The sequence below is a fragment of the Ambystoma mexicanum genome, chromosome 10, assembly GCF_040938575.1.
Source record: "Ambystoma mexicanum isolate Mex_15411 chromosome 10, UKY_AmexF1_1, whole genome shotgun sequence".
In the NCBI taxonomy this organism is placed as follows: domain Eukaryota; kingdom Metazoa; phylum Chordata; class Amphibia; order Caudata; family Ambystomatidae; genus Ambystoma; species Ambystoma mexicanum.
Genome location: NC_090932.1, coordinates 677,889,291 through 677,905,577, shown reverse-complemented (window position 1 = coordinate 677,905,577; position 16,287 = coordinate 677,889,291). Strand labels below are relative to the sequence as shown.

General features: G+C 43.9%; 1 protein-coding gene across 3 annotated transcripts in view; it reads left to right on the top strand.

Annotated features, from left to right (window-relative positions):
- PLS1 (plastin 1) overlaps positions 1-16,287 on the top strand; it is a 697,248-nt gene that overhangs the window by 642,047 nt on the left and 38,914 nt on the right. For all 3 annotated transcript variants that reach the window (XM_069618268.1, XM_069618269.1, XM_069618267.1), the window contains exon 11: positions 3,327-3,405. In XM_069618268.1, coding sequence (XP_069474369.1) covers positions 3,327-3,405 — 79 coding nt within the window. The remainder of the gene's footprint in view (positions 1-3,326; positions 3,406-16,287) is intronic.

Below are 16,287 nucleotides of genomic sequence, written 5' to 3'. Positions count from 1 at the left end.
CTTATCCATGTCTTAGCTCTTGCACTATCTGAAATCTCATTAGGCCGAGTACGATAGTTAATTTCACATCCTTACTGTTCATGGCCTGTAAGAATGTCATTGTATTTTCCCTTGTTCCCTCCCTTGCCTTGAAGCGTTTTGAACACATTGTGTATAGGCACTATATAAATAAACTATCATATCATAACAATTGTAAAGTTAGAGCATTGAGATATAAAGTTGTAAAGGCAAGTGTGAACCCGACGAGGTATGCCAAGAGAGAGCTACGGGAAGCGAATCCCGCATTGTGATAAAGTTGCAAAGGCAAGTGTGAACCTGACAGAGGGATGCCAAGAGAGAGAGAGAGAGAGAGGGGAGCAAATCTTGCATTGTGATAAAGTTGTAAAGGCAAGTGTGAATCCTGCATTGTGATTTGAAGGCTATAATGAACCCGACAGAGGGATACCAAGTGAAAGCAAGGGAATGTGACTGAACAATGGTGTAAAGACGAAGGTGAACCCAATGAAAGGGGTATCATGAGGAAGCTGGGGAAGACAGGAATCTTTCATGTTGAGAGCTTGGGAAAGTCTTGTGATGCCAAGCAAAAGACATTGATTTCAAGGATCCTGCCTTTCTGAAGAAACTGCTTCCAGATGCCTAAAGACTCAAAGGGTGCTTACAGTCATGCCACTGTTCTGCCTTGTCCCATGATGTAACGTGGGGAAGGGAGTACACTAGTTCAGCAATCCTCAACTATCGAAACCCTTTTGGGCATTTCAGTTTGCAAGACACTCTTTTATTATACATATCATTGTCCCACACCCTTTGGTTATATAGAGTAAGGATTTGGTGATAGGTTTTTTAGTATAGGCCATTTAGTTTTGACACGACACCACTAGGACAGCGTTTTCTTTATTTTGATAGTTGTAGCTTGCTCCCATTTTAGATTTATGCTTAGATTAAGCTTTTTACTCACCCTTATACTGTTTAATAAACACCCTTGGATTATACTCCTTGTGTCTGTCGTGCTTCTGAGACCCATGCCTTCCTTACACAGGGCACACAACCACAAGTTTCCCCAAAGGCTGTTATTCAGGAATATTCAAGAAAACTCTTCAGTGTCCTTATATGTCTTGCACATTTATCTTGAGGGGTTTTTCTGGCAGTGGGTTACTTGATGCACTTGATTGTCACATAATGTTTATGCAGCCTTTACCATTTTATAGTTTGATCAAGTAACAACTTTCTTTTCATTGAATTCTTCATAATTGCAGCATTCACTTGGTTTCACTCAAACCACAACTTTCCGGACGCCCAATATTCAATAAATGTAATGTGTTTTATTTTGTCAGGATAACACCTTTCATTTGAATCGGTTTTCAATAAATGTAGTTTTAAACTAAACCAACTTGAATAGCACCTTTCATTTAGTTCGGTATTCAATAAATACAGTTTTAAGTTGTTTGTGTGTTAAATAACAACTTTAACTTAGTTCAGTATTCAATGAGTGCTATTTTGCATTTCTTCCGTTGGCCGTTGCCATTTCCATGGTCTTTTGGAGCGCTCCTGCGTTTCTAGTGTCTCCCAGCACTTACCGGGTCTCTGCAGGTCCGTTTGGCGGCTTCTCTCCAAGCAAGTTAAACCAACTCGCCAGTTCGCTAGGTGCTTCACTCCGCCATGCCGGCCTTGGTGCTTGGCCCGCCTCTGCTCCCTGACATTTTGTGCTATACGCCTTCCCTCGCAAGGGTTCACAGTCCTGCACAGTCACCTCAGCAAGACTCAGGATCTCAGTCGGCATCTCAGTGTTTTGGCGTCTTGCCTCTCAGCACAGCAACTTCTATGTTCTCTGTTCCTTCTGTGACTGCATCTCCCATGTGCTTCTGATTTCCACCTTTTATACTGTTCTCTACTACTAACAGGCACCAGGTGAAACAAGGTATACTCGATTGCTTGACCCTGCTTAAGCCTATTAGTGGCGCATGCCTGATCTTTAGTACTACTTGCCTCCAGAACATTCTTCTTCGTCCCAGTACCAGAGTGGTGTTTATAATATGCACTACTCCTAGTTGTTTCTTCTTCTTCTTCTCGGTACTTAAAGGAAAACTACAGGGAAGGATGGGATGAGATTGGCAATAGCCCATAAAGGCTAAGGGAAAAGAGGATAGGTCATTATCAGGAAAGGGGGGGTTCCATGTCTCGCCTTCGGGCCCCTTTCTCCAATCCCCAAGGACCCTCCACCCCGGTGATCCTCCCTCGCTTGTCCATCCCCAGGGTTGGGATCAAAAAGCAATGGCCCTTCCCTGACCACCTGAACAAAAGATCCCTGTGGAGTAGAGGTAGGAGTTCCTTCAGGTTTCTCACAGCGTGTATATTGGGTGTCAAAGTGACCTGTGATTAAAGATACTTGATACAGATAAACCTTGCCTTCCATAAGTAGAATACAAGGTTTCTGGGAAAGCATTTTGGATTTTGTTTGTGTACAGAATGGATTCCAAAAGAAGAGTTACTTGACCTCTATTCAGGGAAGATCTGAGCAGTTCAAGCAATCATTAGGCACCAGACTAAGAAAACTGTATAATCCAGTACCCGAGTTGGGCAGAAAACGGACCCACGTGTTTTGTTTTATTTGCATGTAACACCACCCAGCCCAGAGAAGCAGACTTATTTCTCTTCTCTAGTGATCATATAACATAAAGTGAAGTGTGACCTCGAACTATAGCTTGACCTAGAGCAGGGGTCTGCAACCCTTGGTTCTCCAGATGTTTTGGACTGCAACTCCCATCAGCCCCAACCAGCATAGTCTATAGTTAGCGATCATGGGAGTTGTAGTCAAAAACATCTGGAGAGCTGCCGGATGCAGACCCATGAGGGGCATGTGCCTAAGAAGGTGTCGTCATGCAACTTTTATGAACATTGTAGACTTTAGTTCCAATTGTTCCAAAGTCCTCTCATAGGTTACTATAATCCGATTCATGGAGAGAACAAATAACACATTTGTATAAACTTTTCTTTTGAAGCTAAAAGGCGGATTGTGTATCAAGGATACATCGTATGTGGAAATATGCTAAGCAGAGAGCATTAGGCGCTAAAATGGGACTTTAAATAAACTCCTGCCTTTGCTGATGAATCCTAGATATGCTTTATTAATATAGTGATGGATCATTAATTTTGCAGAGCACTCAAGAACAAGGGTATTGGCGGATTCCTAGAATGCAGAACGTTTATGGTATAGTGAGATAACTCTCTAGGAACCGACTACAGGAAGGAAGCCTAAGTAATATGTATATGTAACAGTGGTATGCTTCCCACCATAAATCATTAATATGACTGTAATCCTGTGGCTGTAGGAGAAAGCAAAGAAGAACGAACATTCCGGAACTGGATGAATTCCCTTGGAGTAAGCCCCTACGTCAACCACTTGTACAGGTACACATGTTTCACTTCATACCAACGTTCGTGTATGTTGCTGGCCTTTAGCATACTATAGCAAAAGATGAAGTAAGACAGATGAAGGCAGACACAAATCCGATGCAATTTGAATTCGGCTCCTACACAAAGCAAAGGGCACTTGCCAAATGGTCAAAGAAGAATAGCTCAGAATAAGTCCTGTATGGTCACATTAAAAGAGATGAAAGCAAAGCAGGAACATTCTAATCCATGGATCATGGCTATACACACCAGTCCTGTCATTAGTCTATTCAGTAAGTGCAACAAACCAAAGCAAGCCTGTGCGAGAGGTAGAACGTACCTATGCAAATGTTTGTGTGTAAATTGCAGCAATGTGGCCAATGAACGGCCTAAATCAGTACATATGTTGACATCTCCAGGTATATACTCTTCCCTTACCACTGTATGTGCATATTGTGCTCAGTTCCTCTCCTACCTCAACCCCAGCATCACCTGGTCCCCAGTCCTTTGGGCACATTCTATTGTAATGCACCTGCTTGCGGGAATGCTCCGAGCGCTGTTGCAACTTTGTACCTGTCTCATGTTCGAAACACCATGTCCTAAGAAAATACTAATCAGATTCCTCTTATACTATTCATAGAAGGCAACGTCTGCCTCTCTCATCATGTCAAATAATGACTGTTCTTGAACTACTTAATTCAATCTAAACAGATTTGTAAGATTAATGGTCAATGAATATAAAGACCATGGAAGATAATGGCCAAAAGTGTGAGAGCCGTCTAGTGAAAACTAACCAGGCCAAAGAACTTGTTATATGAGATGGTTCCCGCTCAGGCGGCTCTACAATCACCTGTTAGCACTATGTCTCAAACCATAGGAAACCGGTCCTTCATTAAGCCAAATGAATACGTGACGCAACGGAGCAATGTCCGTAAAAGCAATCCCGAATTTAAGCAATAGCCCCATTAGCAAATATGTGCCATTCTTGGCCCGGCCTTAACTGACCATTAAGCAGTTGCAATGAACACACCTTCCATTGTTTCATCCGAATTCCCCCTGCGCAATTTATTAGGTAGGTTTTCTGCAGTCTGCACCAGCGTGCCCTATATCCTAGGTGGCTCTTATAGTTCTCCTTATGTCTGGACAGTCAAGTGATTTCTCCATTGCAGAAACATTCCCCCAACACCTTCCACTGCCTTCATCCCACATAGGCATTAAGAATCGATCAAGCAAAGAGAGAATAGTTGATTCTCATAGCACTATTGCCAAAGTGCTGTATACATTTGAAGAAACAATGGAACTTCAAGTTAGCAGCCGTAAAAAAGCATCTGACCAATTGGGTGGCAAGGAACGTGGACATAATCCAACAGCAATAACCTGCATACTCTTGGCCACTTGCATGCCTCACCCGGCTGTTCACCATTTCTGTTTCTATGGTGGCGCTGCATTCCCCATGCCTCCTGCCCCTATCTTCCCCTCCCAGCCCCCTGCTGAATCCCGCCATACCCCCACACCTCCATTACTCCCACTTACTTGCTGCCCTGGCCACGCTACTTCCCGATGGCTACCATGGAAAAAGAAAAGGGACATGGCCCCTCTACGGTTTTCCAGCGCAGGTGTCTTGATTTGTAGTTTTTTGGGTGAGCACGAAAGTTGATGCCACTATTTCTCCTTTTGAAATAAAAAAACCTATTAGGAGTGAGAGTCCCGGGGTGGTAATAGAGATGAACACCATTTTGTGGGGCGGACAGGGCCATTAATGTCCAAAAGCCCTTGCGAGGCCCTTGATGCTCTTATACCTACCTGGCTAGGGCTGGTGGGCCATTGTCAGCCCTGTCCTTCCCACATAGTTTTTAACGCTATAGTAAAGCAGGAAAATATAGTATTTTTCAAAATTCTGCCTGTGTTCTAAATTGAGAATCACCTGCCTGAAGGAGGTTGCTGCTAATGGTTTGACGGAACCAACTCCCTCTCAATAAGTGCATGAGCTGACTGAATGTCGCATACAAATGCTCTTGCAATGCTCTGTATGATGAAGACCTGGTCCATTTTTTTATTGATTATCCCCCGGTGGGGAAACAAACAGAGGACATGGCTAAAACCTTTCTTTACTGAGATATTGTATCAGGCCATGTGCAGAAGCCATGTCTTTAATTAATTGTGATGATTTATTGTTTTATATAACCTTGCTGAGTATACAAAAACTGCTGAGATGTCATAAGGGTTAAGGCTTTGGAAAGCTGGGTCTTACCCTGAAAATTAAAGAGGCAGCATGTCTAATGTAATAACTAAAATGTATGATACTAAAATATTTATAGCACATTTTGAGAAGGATGCACTGTGATTTTAGCTCAATGATGTTTTCTTCTTTTAATTTTCTGTTTTTGTATACATATTTATGTTAATGAAGAAATCCGAAATAAAAAAATTAAAGAGAATCTGGGGGCACTGTCAATATTGTTTAGGTTGATATTTTAACTTTGCTCTGATACCTGGATGAAGGTGCACTTGGATTGTTCAGGCGTGTTTCTAAAAGCAATGACACAAAAACTGAACTGAAGCAGGGGTGTGTACTTGCTGCACTCTTGTATCCAATGTATACATCAGATCTTCATGGAGTTTTGAAAAAAAGGGACAATGGTTTCCTCCATAAGCCATCATATTCATGGTTTGGAGATAGTAGACTAAACACCAATAGAATTGTAACACTCAATAAATATACTCAAAGGTTAATGTAATGGGAACATTTTATTAGCACCGGTGGGAGAGGCACCAGGTGCTAGGAACACTGGCTGAAGCCTCCAATAAAAGTTGTGCTCCATCCATCATGCGACGACTAATTTGAATTTGGTAGAAACGCGCTCTCAGAAGTATTGGGTCCCTGGCTGTAGTCAGGTTATGCTGCCTATGGCACCGTGGCTGCGTAAAAACCTCAGCGCAGATGGAAAAGCAGGGTCATCAACTTCTTGTGGAGAAGCGGTCCTTGGCATGGCCAAGGCAGTGTCAGCTACCTGCCATACCTACGTGCAAAGATCCAAGAGTGTGTCCAATGCTCAAGAGCCTTCTGCAAGTGTGATAATGAACCTGGCAGCACGCAGTGGAGCGCAAGCTGCACCCCTGCCGAATGGTAAGAGAGAAGGTGAACCCTGATGGCTAGCAAACTCAAACCAGAGAAATAGAGGGGACGCGCACAAGCTGCGAGAAGTACGCCAGAGAAACCCGCTCTGATCTAGAACGTCTTCAAGGAGCACAGGGCGAGAAATCAAAAAACCAATGATAATCAGGACAGGTCAGAGAGCTAGAGCTATAGATTCACACTTCAATCCAGGACGGTGGAGAGTGTGAAATCAAGGGAGCACCGTGGTGTCCAAGGAGTAAAGCTGGACATCAAGATCTGCAGTAAGAGGCCCGAAGCACCTTGGCAAGGAAAGGTTTGAAAACGTTTGTAATATGGGACAATGCTGCATGCTATGGCATTGAGTCTTAACTCTAAGAGCAAAGTAAGAAAACATCAATTGTTGGGGCAATGTTGAATGCTGGGAAACTGAGTCCAACTCCCTGTTAGGCTGTTGCCTACCTTCCCGAACCTCCTCCTCACCTTGCCTTCAGGTAAGCTGTCTTTGGGTTCTGGTGACTTCCTCTTGCGGGTCTTCCGGGTATCTGGATTCTGTTTATCCTTTTGTCTTTTGTGCTTCCTTTCGTGCAAATAGGGCTTGGCTCCCTCAGAGGCCACCTTGGCAAGATTAGGTACCTGCTCTCGGAGGACTCCGAGGAGCCAAATCCCCAGACCAGGGGAAAAAGCTGGTTGGCAACAAAAAACCCTGGTGTTTGAAATGTCTATCCAATGCAGGAGTCTTCTGGACAGATGAAAGTTGTGAGACTTATAGGTAGTAGATGCCTCCAAAGGATATGAAGTCCGTACTATGTTGGAAAAGTACCACAGAATGCTGGGAGATGCAGTCTTGAAGTAGTAAGGTAAGTAATAAGTGGTTGATTTATCCAAAAGAGAAGAATACTGCGCTATGGTGTCATAGATACGCAGAATGCTGGGAGATGAAGTCCAGGAAGGAAGAAAAAAATGGTGGTCAATCTACCAATACAGGCAATAGTCATACTCTTCCTGACTGTAGCCGCCAACCCAGGATGGAAGGTTGCAGGAAGGGTAACAAGAGTTGAAGAAGTAAGTTGTAGGAAGCAAGTAAAGGAGCTGAATGCCGTTCCGGAAAGAAGACTCCAGCTACGGCGAACAAAAAGAGACAGAGACAGCACCAGTCGCGGTGGTAGAGAGAGATGCGAGAGCGCGGATAACAGCTACAGAAAAGCAGGTAAGGAAAGCAGAATGCAGCAGTTGGAATCCGCGCAAATAATCAGCGGAAAATGTAAACAAGAATAGAAATAACGAAAGGAAAGTAAGGCAAAAGAGAAGCAGCAAGACAGAAGGCAAGGTCTGGCTGAAGGCAAGGTTCCGAGCAGGAACGGAACTCCAGAAGGCAGGCAAGCGGGAGGCTTAGAGAGGAAACTGTGCAAACACACAGTAGCGAGGTCCAAGAAGTGGACAGATACAACGCGTTGTTCCAGGGGGAGTGGCCCATAGATATACTCACGGCGGCCATCTTGTTGGAGGACTAGGCAGCATCCTAAGGTTCCAACAGGAATCCCTAATGTCTCCAAGCATGCCACAGCTTCCAAGGGCGAAGCCTGACACTCCCATAGTGAATTGAGATAAATCATTTAATTATTTGTCAAGTGAGAAGTGTGAGCCCTCTATTCAAGCATCTGAGAAAGAGACACTCTACAAACCATTGCATCCTGAATATAGGTGTTGCAGACTTCTCAAAGCATTGGCGAAAAAGGCAATTTAGCAAATCCGCTGCATGCCGAGTGCGGGACTCCCAATAACCAATATATACGAGTGACACTTGAACCAGGAAGATGAGAGCCATCACTCATCACCTGAGAAAGATTCAAAATGAAGCTTTGTTTAACTGTATCTTTGGAGTCCGTCTTCTCAGCCCTCTTGTTTGTCACAATAGTTGCATAGTTCGCAGAACTTGTAAACGTGAAAAATTGAACAAGGCCCAGATTGGCAGTTTAGAAAAAATTTGACTTGTCAGATTGAAACCTTTTTTGTCCCTGATGAATCAGGACCCTGGTATAGCCTGACATCTACATATGTAAGAGAATTAGAGAGGGCGCCACTCTTCGAGCTTAGTAATCCTTGAGACGAATCCTTGAGACGAATCATTTTAACCATCAATAAATGACAGAGTGCACCTTTGAAAGGTTGCTTGTATCTCATGTCCTTTGGAAGAAACAACTCTTTTGTTGTCTGGAATTAATCCCCAATATTTTGAATTTCCTTAAAGAGTCGTGTATTTGCTTATTTTAGCTTTTCTGCCGATTCTTTTTCTCTCAAGTCTGCAAACACGAAGGGGCTACTGGGTTTTCTGAGTTTGCTGTAATAATTCTTTGTGGTGTTTTGTACCCATTCCACGGGCATCACTGGGAGGTAACTGCCCGGGGTCCGAGTTAACGGCCGGAGCGAAGCAAGGACAGTTAACGTGAGACCCGTGTCGTTACCCTCCGGTGATGCCGGTGGTACGGGTACATATGGACATTAGCACTCATCCCATGGGCTGGAACAGGGCTAATTTACAGTATTTTTGCCCTGTGAACGGACTGTTGCAAGATGGCTGCCATAGAAAGGGAATGCCGGGCTCCATATGGAGCCCCTCTTCCCTTTTCATAACGGTTGCCGGGAGCAGAGCGGAAGATGTGGCTGTAGCAACGAGTGCCGCCACAGTCGAAATAAGTTAAGGGGTTGGGAGGTGGGGGGTAAATAAACCAAAAAAAGAATAGGGGGACGGTGGGTGGGGGGAAGATGGTGGCGGGGGAACCAGCAGTAACGCGGCATGGAACATGAGGTTTCACCTCCGGTTCAAGCCTGCGTTCCTAACGACATCATTCGCTGGCTCCCCCTGCCAGCATGCTAATGTCCATTCATTTATTTGTACATTCCTTCATCTGAGAGTGGATGCATATGTTTTGTAGTAGAGGCTGCGAAGCAGATGGTTGCTCTATCTCTTCTTCACTACCGCCAAGTATTGCGTATGATAGTTTGGTCTTCCTTGAGATGAGCATCATGCTCGTTAACACATGTTTTGTAGCCTTCCTTCTGCTGAATAAAAACAGATATCTTAACCCCTTAAGTGCTAAGAGCGAGCATGTTCATTCTGAATTCCCCTAAGAAATCATTGTAGGCTCTGCCCATTTCCGCAGTTAAATTTAATCTATATCGATCTAAGGTACTTAAATGGTAATTATTTTCTGTGCAGTCGGAGGGCCATGAGACTGTGTCAGTGGGCATTTAATCTACACATTACCTGAATGTCCAATAGTCATCAATTCCTTTAGCTATGTGAGAATATAACTGAGAAGTTTCCTCTTTCCCTGCGTAAAGAGGAAACTGGTGATGATTGCATCTGCCAAATGAAAACCTAATGACGCTGCGTGGGGATTGAGATTAGGATTCTAGAGCATCAAGGAGCGTTCCTGGCCATTAAGCAGACCGCTCTGTCTAACAATGTTTGTGGAGTACAGTAGCTGATAGTACAACCTCACCGAATGTCAAAAGTAAATTTTCAAAAAGCAATATTCAATCACAAAAAAAAACCATTGCAGGAATGGAAATTGCAAAGGAGTGGTAAATGCAGGATTACCTCTTATTGCCAAACCACATTTAAACTTTTCTCTCCATATCTTCTTCATCTCTTACCAAATCAAATGAAGAGCTGTGGGGCAATTTCATAAATATTGATGTTACACCAGATATGCATTTTAAATGCTTTATTATAACAAAACGTTTTGTCAGTTAGTCTGGGATTCTTGACTTCATCTGGCCAATAGCATAGTTATTTCTTTCTCAGGCATTTGAATGCCGAAGAACATGGACCCCAGTTCCTAGTGTGTCATGGTTCTCCACTCAGTGCCTTTAACCGAGTAATCTGGGAGCTTGACTTCAGTTCTATGTAGGCAGTGGTTCTCCTCTCAGTCTTCCCAGCATGCAGTGACTCGCCACTCTGTATCTTCATTTCCACTCTTATGCCCTCATTACAGGCACACCTGCCTTACCGTCTCTGTCGCCTGATATCCCGGTATTACCGGCATATTACGGGTGACTGAGAGCCAGTAAATTCCCATGGAGTCTGATAGGACTTCATGGGGATGGGATTTCCTGAATCCTTCTGCACAGTTAATAACGGTGCCAGTGATTCATGCATTTATTTGCCAGTAGGGGCCTGAATCCCAGCAGGTCAGGCCTGCCAGGAGATCTGTGGACCCCACAGACAAACTTGAAGTGTGCCAGTGTTGAAAAAAATCACAGAGGCGGAATTACCAGCATTCTTTCCAGCATTGTCTCCACATCGACACACTTGTAATGAGGCCCTCAGCATCTGGTCACCATCTCGTTGTCTCTTCTCTCAGTTCATCTCTGTGGTTCTCGGCTTTGGGTCTACCCTCCTAGCTCCGACCTATGCCTTTTGTTCCGCTCCACTTCTCTCATTTGTTGGGCTCTTGGTGCCTTCCCCACATGATACCAGCAATCCTAATGAGACGATGGAAACTGTAGAGGTTTGAAAGTTGAAGTGAAGAGACATTGCAGTATGAAATGCTTTCAAATACCAACATCTGCCTTCTTCAGCCAAAGCAATAATGACAGCCACGATGTGGATAGAATGGAGAGCCAAGCCCCTGAGAATAAATACTCCCTCATAGACCGAGATCAACCCTGTATTAGCTTCCTCTTCTCAGGCCCCTGTCGCTTCATGGAACAGTCGTACTATCCTAAGGGTGTAGACAATGTTGTTTAGCCAATTCTTGATGGGGAGAGCGAGGATTAAAAAATGCATGTTTTTGAAATAACTGTGCAAGGATATTGCCAAGCTCATTTATATAATATATGTTTAGCCTGCCCAAGATTGAGCTGCCCTGCAACCATTGCTTGCCCAATTCCTAAGTGCACAAACCTTGGGCACCCACATCCTGAAAATGTGACTGTTATGAAGAAGCGATTGTGGTTATCCTGTTGTTGAAGACATGGCCTGTTGCATTTACAGACTGTCTGGCACAGGACTACTATTCTAAGGAGCAGAATAGGTACACCACCAGTACAAGATTGCTTGCTCCCCAATAAATAGTGGTTCATCTACTCAGCAATCTAAATTTTCTATGTTTGGTGTTGCATTGATTCAATTGATCTTGAAAACACGCAGAGGAAAAAGGTACATAAAAATTACTTCAATAAAACCCATTTCTCCTCTAAAAACAATGGCTGAAAGAATGTTGGGTTTATCGGTTTAAAAAAATCTATGCAGGTAACATTGGAAACTTCATTTTCATTAATTGCCTTATGCTTGATCCAAATATGTGCCTGAGTTCCCTTTAAAAGTTGTCAGAAGGGCACCGATTTTCATTATTATCCTACCCATAATATTCATGTAATCAAATGCTATTAAAAGCGTGATCACTTATCTGAATAATGGACCCAATGTTACATTCCCTTTTTGTGTTGTAACTTTTTAAATTAACGTATAACATAACAATCATAAAAGGCATTAAAATAAATGTAAATGTTTGCAGTATCACCCCATTACACCCAACAGGAAACGGCATAACAATTAAAGTAAATTTATAAATAAAAACTGAAGAGGTGCACAATTGTGGGAGCATTTAACCTTATTCAGCACAAGAAGACATAACGAGCCATAAAGCAGGCGGTGGAGTTGCGTTGATATTTGAAGAACAGCTGCAATTGAAAAGCATGGTTATGCCCTCTGCGGCGTCTCTGCCGGATCTCACCAGCATATCACTTGTAGCAACAGATATCGAGACGGACAAAAGGATTAAGTTTAAGGGCCTCATTACATGTACAGTGCCACATTACCACATCACCATACTACAACTTTGGTGGTGAGGCAGATGAAAAACCTGCAGAAAAATGCTGGAGGTAATTCCGCTGGCCTACTGTAACAAATTGGCAAAATAGGCTGAATTACCGCCAGCGTTAATTCTACCGAAATCCCCATGGACTCCATAAATGGGGACGAACACTGCCATGCCACCATACCAAGTGGCAATAATGGTAATTCCGTTTGGCGGTACTCTGGCAGATTTATCACTGGAATACAGCCAGAAATGTAATGAGGCCCAATGTGTTTATTTACAGTAATGCTTAATAAAACATAACTCGTGTTACAAGGTGGGTGGTAAATTCGGCAGTAATTCCGCCGGATGGAATTACCATTGCCGCCATGGTGTCTGGTGGAATTACCGCCACTTTACAGGTTGATGGGAATGTGCATAACCCGTCTGTGGTAACGGTAATTCCGTCCGGTGGAATTATAACAGCGATGAACTGTAAATCTGTCCAGCAGAATTACCATTACCGCCCGAGAATTGGCGGAATTACCAAACGCAACTTTCACCAGCGGAATTACTGCTGGCGGAAATAGCGTAATTTCACAAACGGGAAGCTTGGTGGACATCTTTAAAAACACAATACAGTTAAAATCACCAACTTCCTGTAGCCATCTACACCCCATACACACAGGAAAGGTGCCAGGAGAAAAGGGGAAAGGCAAGATACCAGAATTGAGGGCGGCCCATAAGCCCAAATTCAGTGAGGGGGTGAGCAGGTGTTGGCAGAGGTGGCCAATGCTGCAAAGCTGTTTGGTGGCCAGCAATGGAAGACTTCCATGCAAAGGAAGAACGCCATTTGGAGCAACATAAGGGCCAATGTGGTTGTGGGCACAGTGCAGCATGAAGCCGAAGACTGCAGGAAGCACTGGAACGATTTGAAGGCACGTGTGCGAACTATGCATGCTAACTATTGCTATGAGACAGCAGCCAAAGGAGGAGGAAGTGTGGAGCCAATACACCTCATTTCCTGGGTGGAGAAAGTGGCCAGCATCATAGACATGGCCGGCATATTTTTTTATTTGTATTTTATTGGGGATTTATAAGGCACTTATAACGCAAAACTATGTTTCAAAGCGCCACAAAGAAAAGGGAAGGGAACACAAACAAAAGAAATGACAATAAATAATAGACAGAAAGTGGTCCTACTAGGCCTTGTGACATTTGGAGTTTGCAAGTGCAGTAAAAAGAGAAGGGGGCTAGGGGGCGGGTGTTTAAGTGCTAGAGTGTAACCCAGGGGAAAGTGCTGAGGTGCCTGTTGCAGGCAGGTAAGTGCACGGGCGGAGACATCCCAAGTGAAGAGGTAGGTCAACATCCATTAGGAGAGTGCGTGCCTGAGATAAACCACCAATAGTGCAGGGGGTGGGGCAGAATCTCATGGCAATTGGGCAGAAGGCCAGACTATTTAGAGGCTCTGGAGGGGCCTGGACCCCAATCTCAGTGACTATGGGGATGATTAGCAAGGGAGGGATAGAGGGAAGGAGGAGAAAAGTCTTGAGTTGTTTACGTGAGGTGAACCGGTTCAAGACAGAGAGAGAGAGGGAGATTGTTCCAGAGGAGGTCGTCAGCGGAGGAGAGAGACCTGCCCCCAACTCTGTTTGGAGAAACAATTGACCAGCAAGGTGTTGCAGTGAGAAGATCGAAGGGATCTGGGAGGAGAGTATTTAGTGAGAGAGAGCTACAGGTAATGTGGTCCCAGGCCCTAACAGCTTTATGGATGATGCAAAGGATCTTGAAATTGATCCTTGCAGCAACCGGAAGGCAGTGTAGAGACTTTAGAGCTGGAGAGATACAGTCCCTGGGCTTGATGCCAAGGATAAGTCTAGCAGCCCTATTCTGGATTAGTTGAGGGAGTTGGCACAGCAGAGGGAGTTCGCACAGCAGAGGCAAGAGTCAGCAATCAGGTTGACACAGGTGAGTACAAATGAGGATGCAGGGTACATATGATAACAAAACTCATATGTCATGTGTGCAGCTGCAGGCCACACAGCAGATAAAACAATGTGGACCTCCCAATATGATAGGATGGGTGAAAATGGCACAGTTGGCACCACCAGGAATGTGCCTACAAGGACTGCATGATAAATTCACACCACAGACGTCTGTGTTATGCCCTCCACTGCAATGTAGAAATCCTGCCGAAACACAGGGGCTCGGATTCCTTCAAATGGGGAAACACTCCCAAAACATCAATGTGGTTCCCTTGAAAGAGCAAAGAAATATCGAGGCTGAGTACCACAAATGAAATACACCAATCACGGGCGGAAAAGATCTTTTATTACTGTACAGTTTACAAAGCAAAGCAGATAGCTATCTGGCTCCCAACACCTCACAGCGTGTACCAGCTAACACTGTGAGGAGAGAGAGGTCCTGGACATCTGAATACTAACGTTTTTATACATTTCCTAAGATATTGTCCAGCCTCTCTTCATGTTAATAATTCGTGGTCTAGAGTTCGTGCCTAGTTCACATGCAGATTTTACAATATTATGCGAAGGATTACATGAATTTACATTTCCATGACAATACAATGGTGGTATAGGTTCTCCGATCTGCGGTAAGCCTTGTTTCAAGAATCTCTCACAATCTAGTTCAGCTAAAACATACGATCGTCGTTTACTCTTCATTGTTTCAGTGTTTATACAAGGATGAGGCTTGTGAGCACAGACAACACTCAAACAGCAGTTAATATGAAGCACAAGGTTTCTTTGCTTTGCTTAAGAAGTCGACTTGCAGAAAACCTAAACATTAACAGAACTCAAAGGTCGGAAGGCTTGGCTGCAAGTCGAAAACATAGTCCACCATTTTAGAACATAGAACACGAGTGAATAGCAAAATGGCGGATGAATCTTAAAATGGCGGCGAAGTTAACCCAAAAATCGGAACTTTTCAAGGCGGTTTTCCATGTAGCGCAAATGGGTTTAGGCCAATCTAAATAATCAGGAGGCACTATACAATTACGGTTTAACAAACCCTCCTTTTGGCCCTAAGCCAAGAGCTTTACTAAAAATATTCGGTTTACTCGTAACTCCACATTTCAATGTCCATACATCCTGAATCACATTCATCAGATATATTGATCGCCATTAAATCCTTGACAGTAATATCCTGCATTACAAAAACCTTGGTCATCTTCTCGGGTGTGTGTATTTTTGGTCCTAATGTTCCTACAGTTTGCACACAACATCCTCCCAACATCGAACATATGGCAGGAAGACAGTGTATGCAACAACAACAGAACCAAGGATTACTACTAAGGCTGAGAAGAGTTTCCATCCCCAAGACCATAAATAGCCCCAGAACCAAGCACTAAAATCCCATTTTCCTCAGGAACATGTACTTCTGTACTTGGGACGTGCAGATTTTGTATTGCCTTGAATATGGTAGGGGAGGAGTCAGGTACGAAAATGCAACGAGCAGATCCCACCAATTTACATACTCCACCACGTTCAGCTAGGATGACGTCTAACACCATCCGGTTCTGTAGAGCCACTAATCTAATTGCTTTCGGTTCGAACGTCATATTGTAGAGTATATCGGTGGTCCGGTTGATGGTTCTCTCCAATACTCTTGCCAGTCTCCTAATATCCTCGGAATTCATGATCTGTCCCCAAAATGGCACAAAGGATTTCGCTACATCACCCATGACCTGTGAAGGAGTATCTCTGTTCTCGTCCCACCTTGGACGAGCCCTAGAGACCTCAGAAGTGCTAGCTACAAATACCCCTGGTAGCAAGATACTCAAATAAAAAGTACCCTGCCAATCTCTAGGTAGCCAAGGATAAGCTTCATTGCCACATACGAAATAAACAGGGTCACCTACATAAAAGGGTCTGTCTTCACTATTTAACTTCGCAATATTGGTACAACCCTCAAAAGTACCCATTGACTGAGAACCATTCCTTTGTATGCAGAAGGAAACAG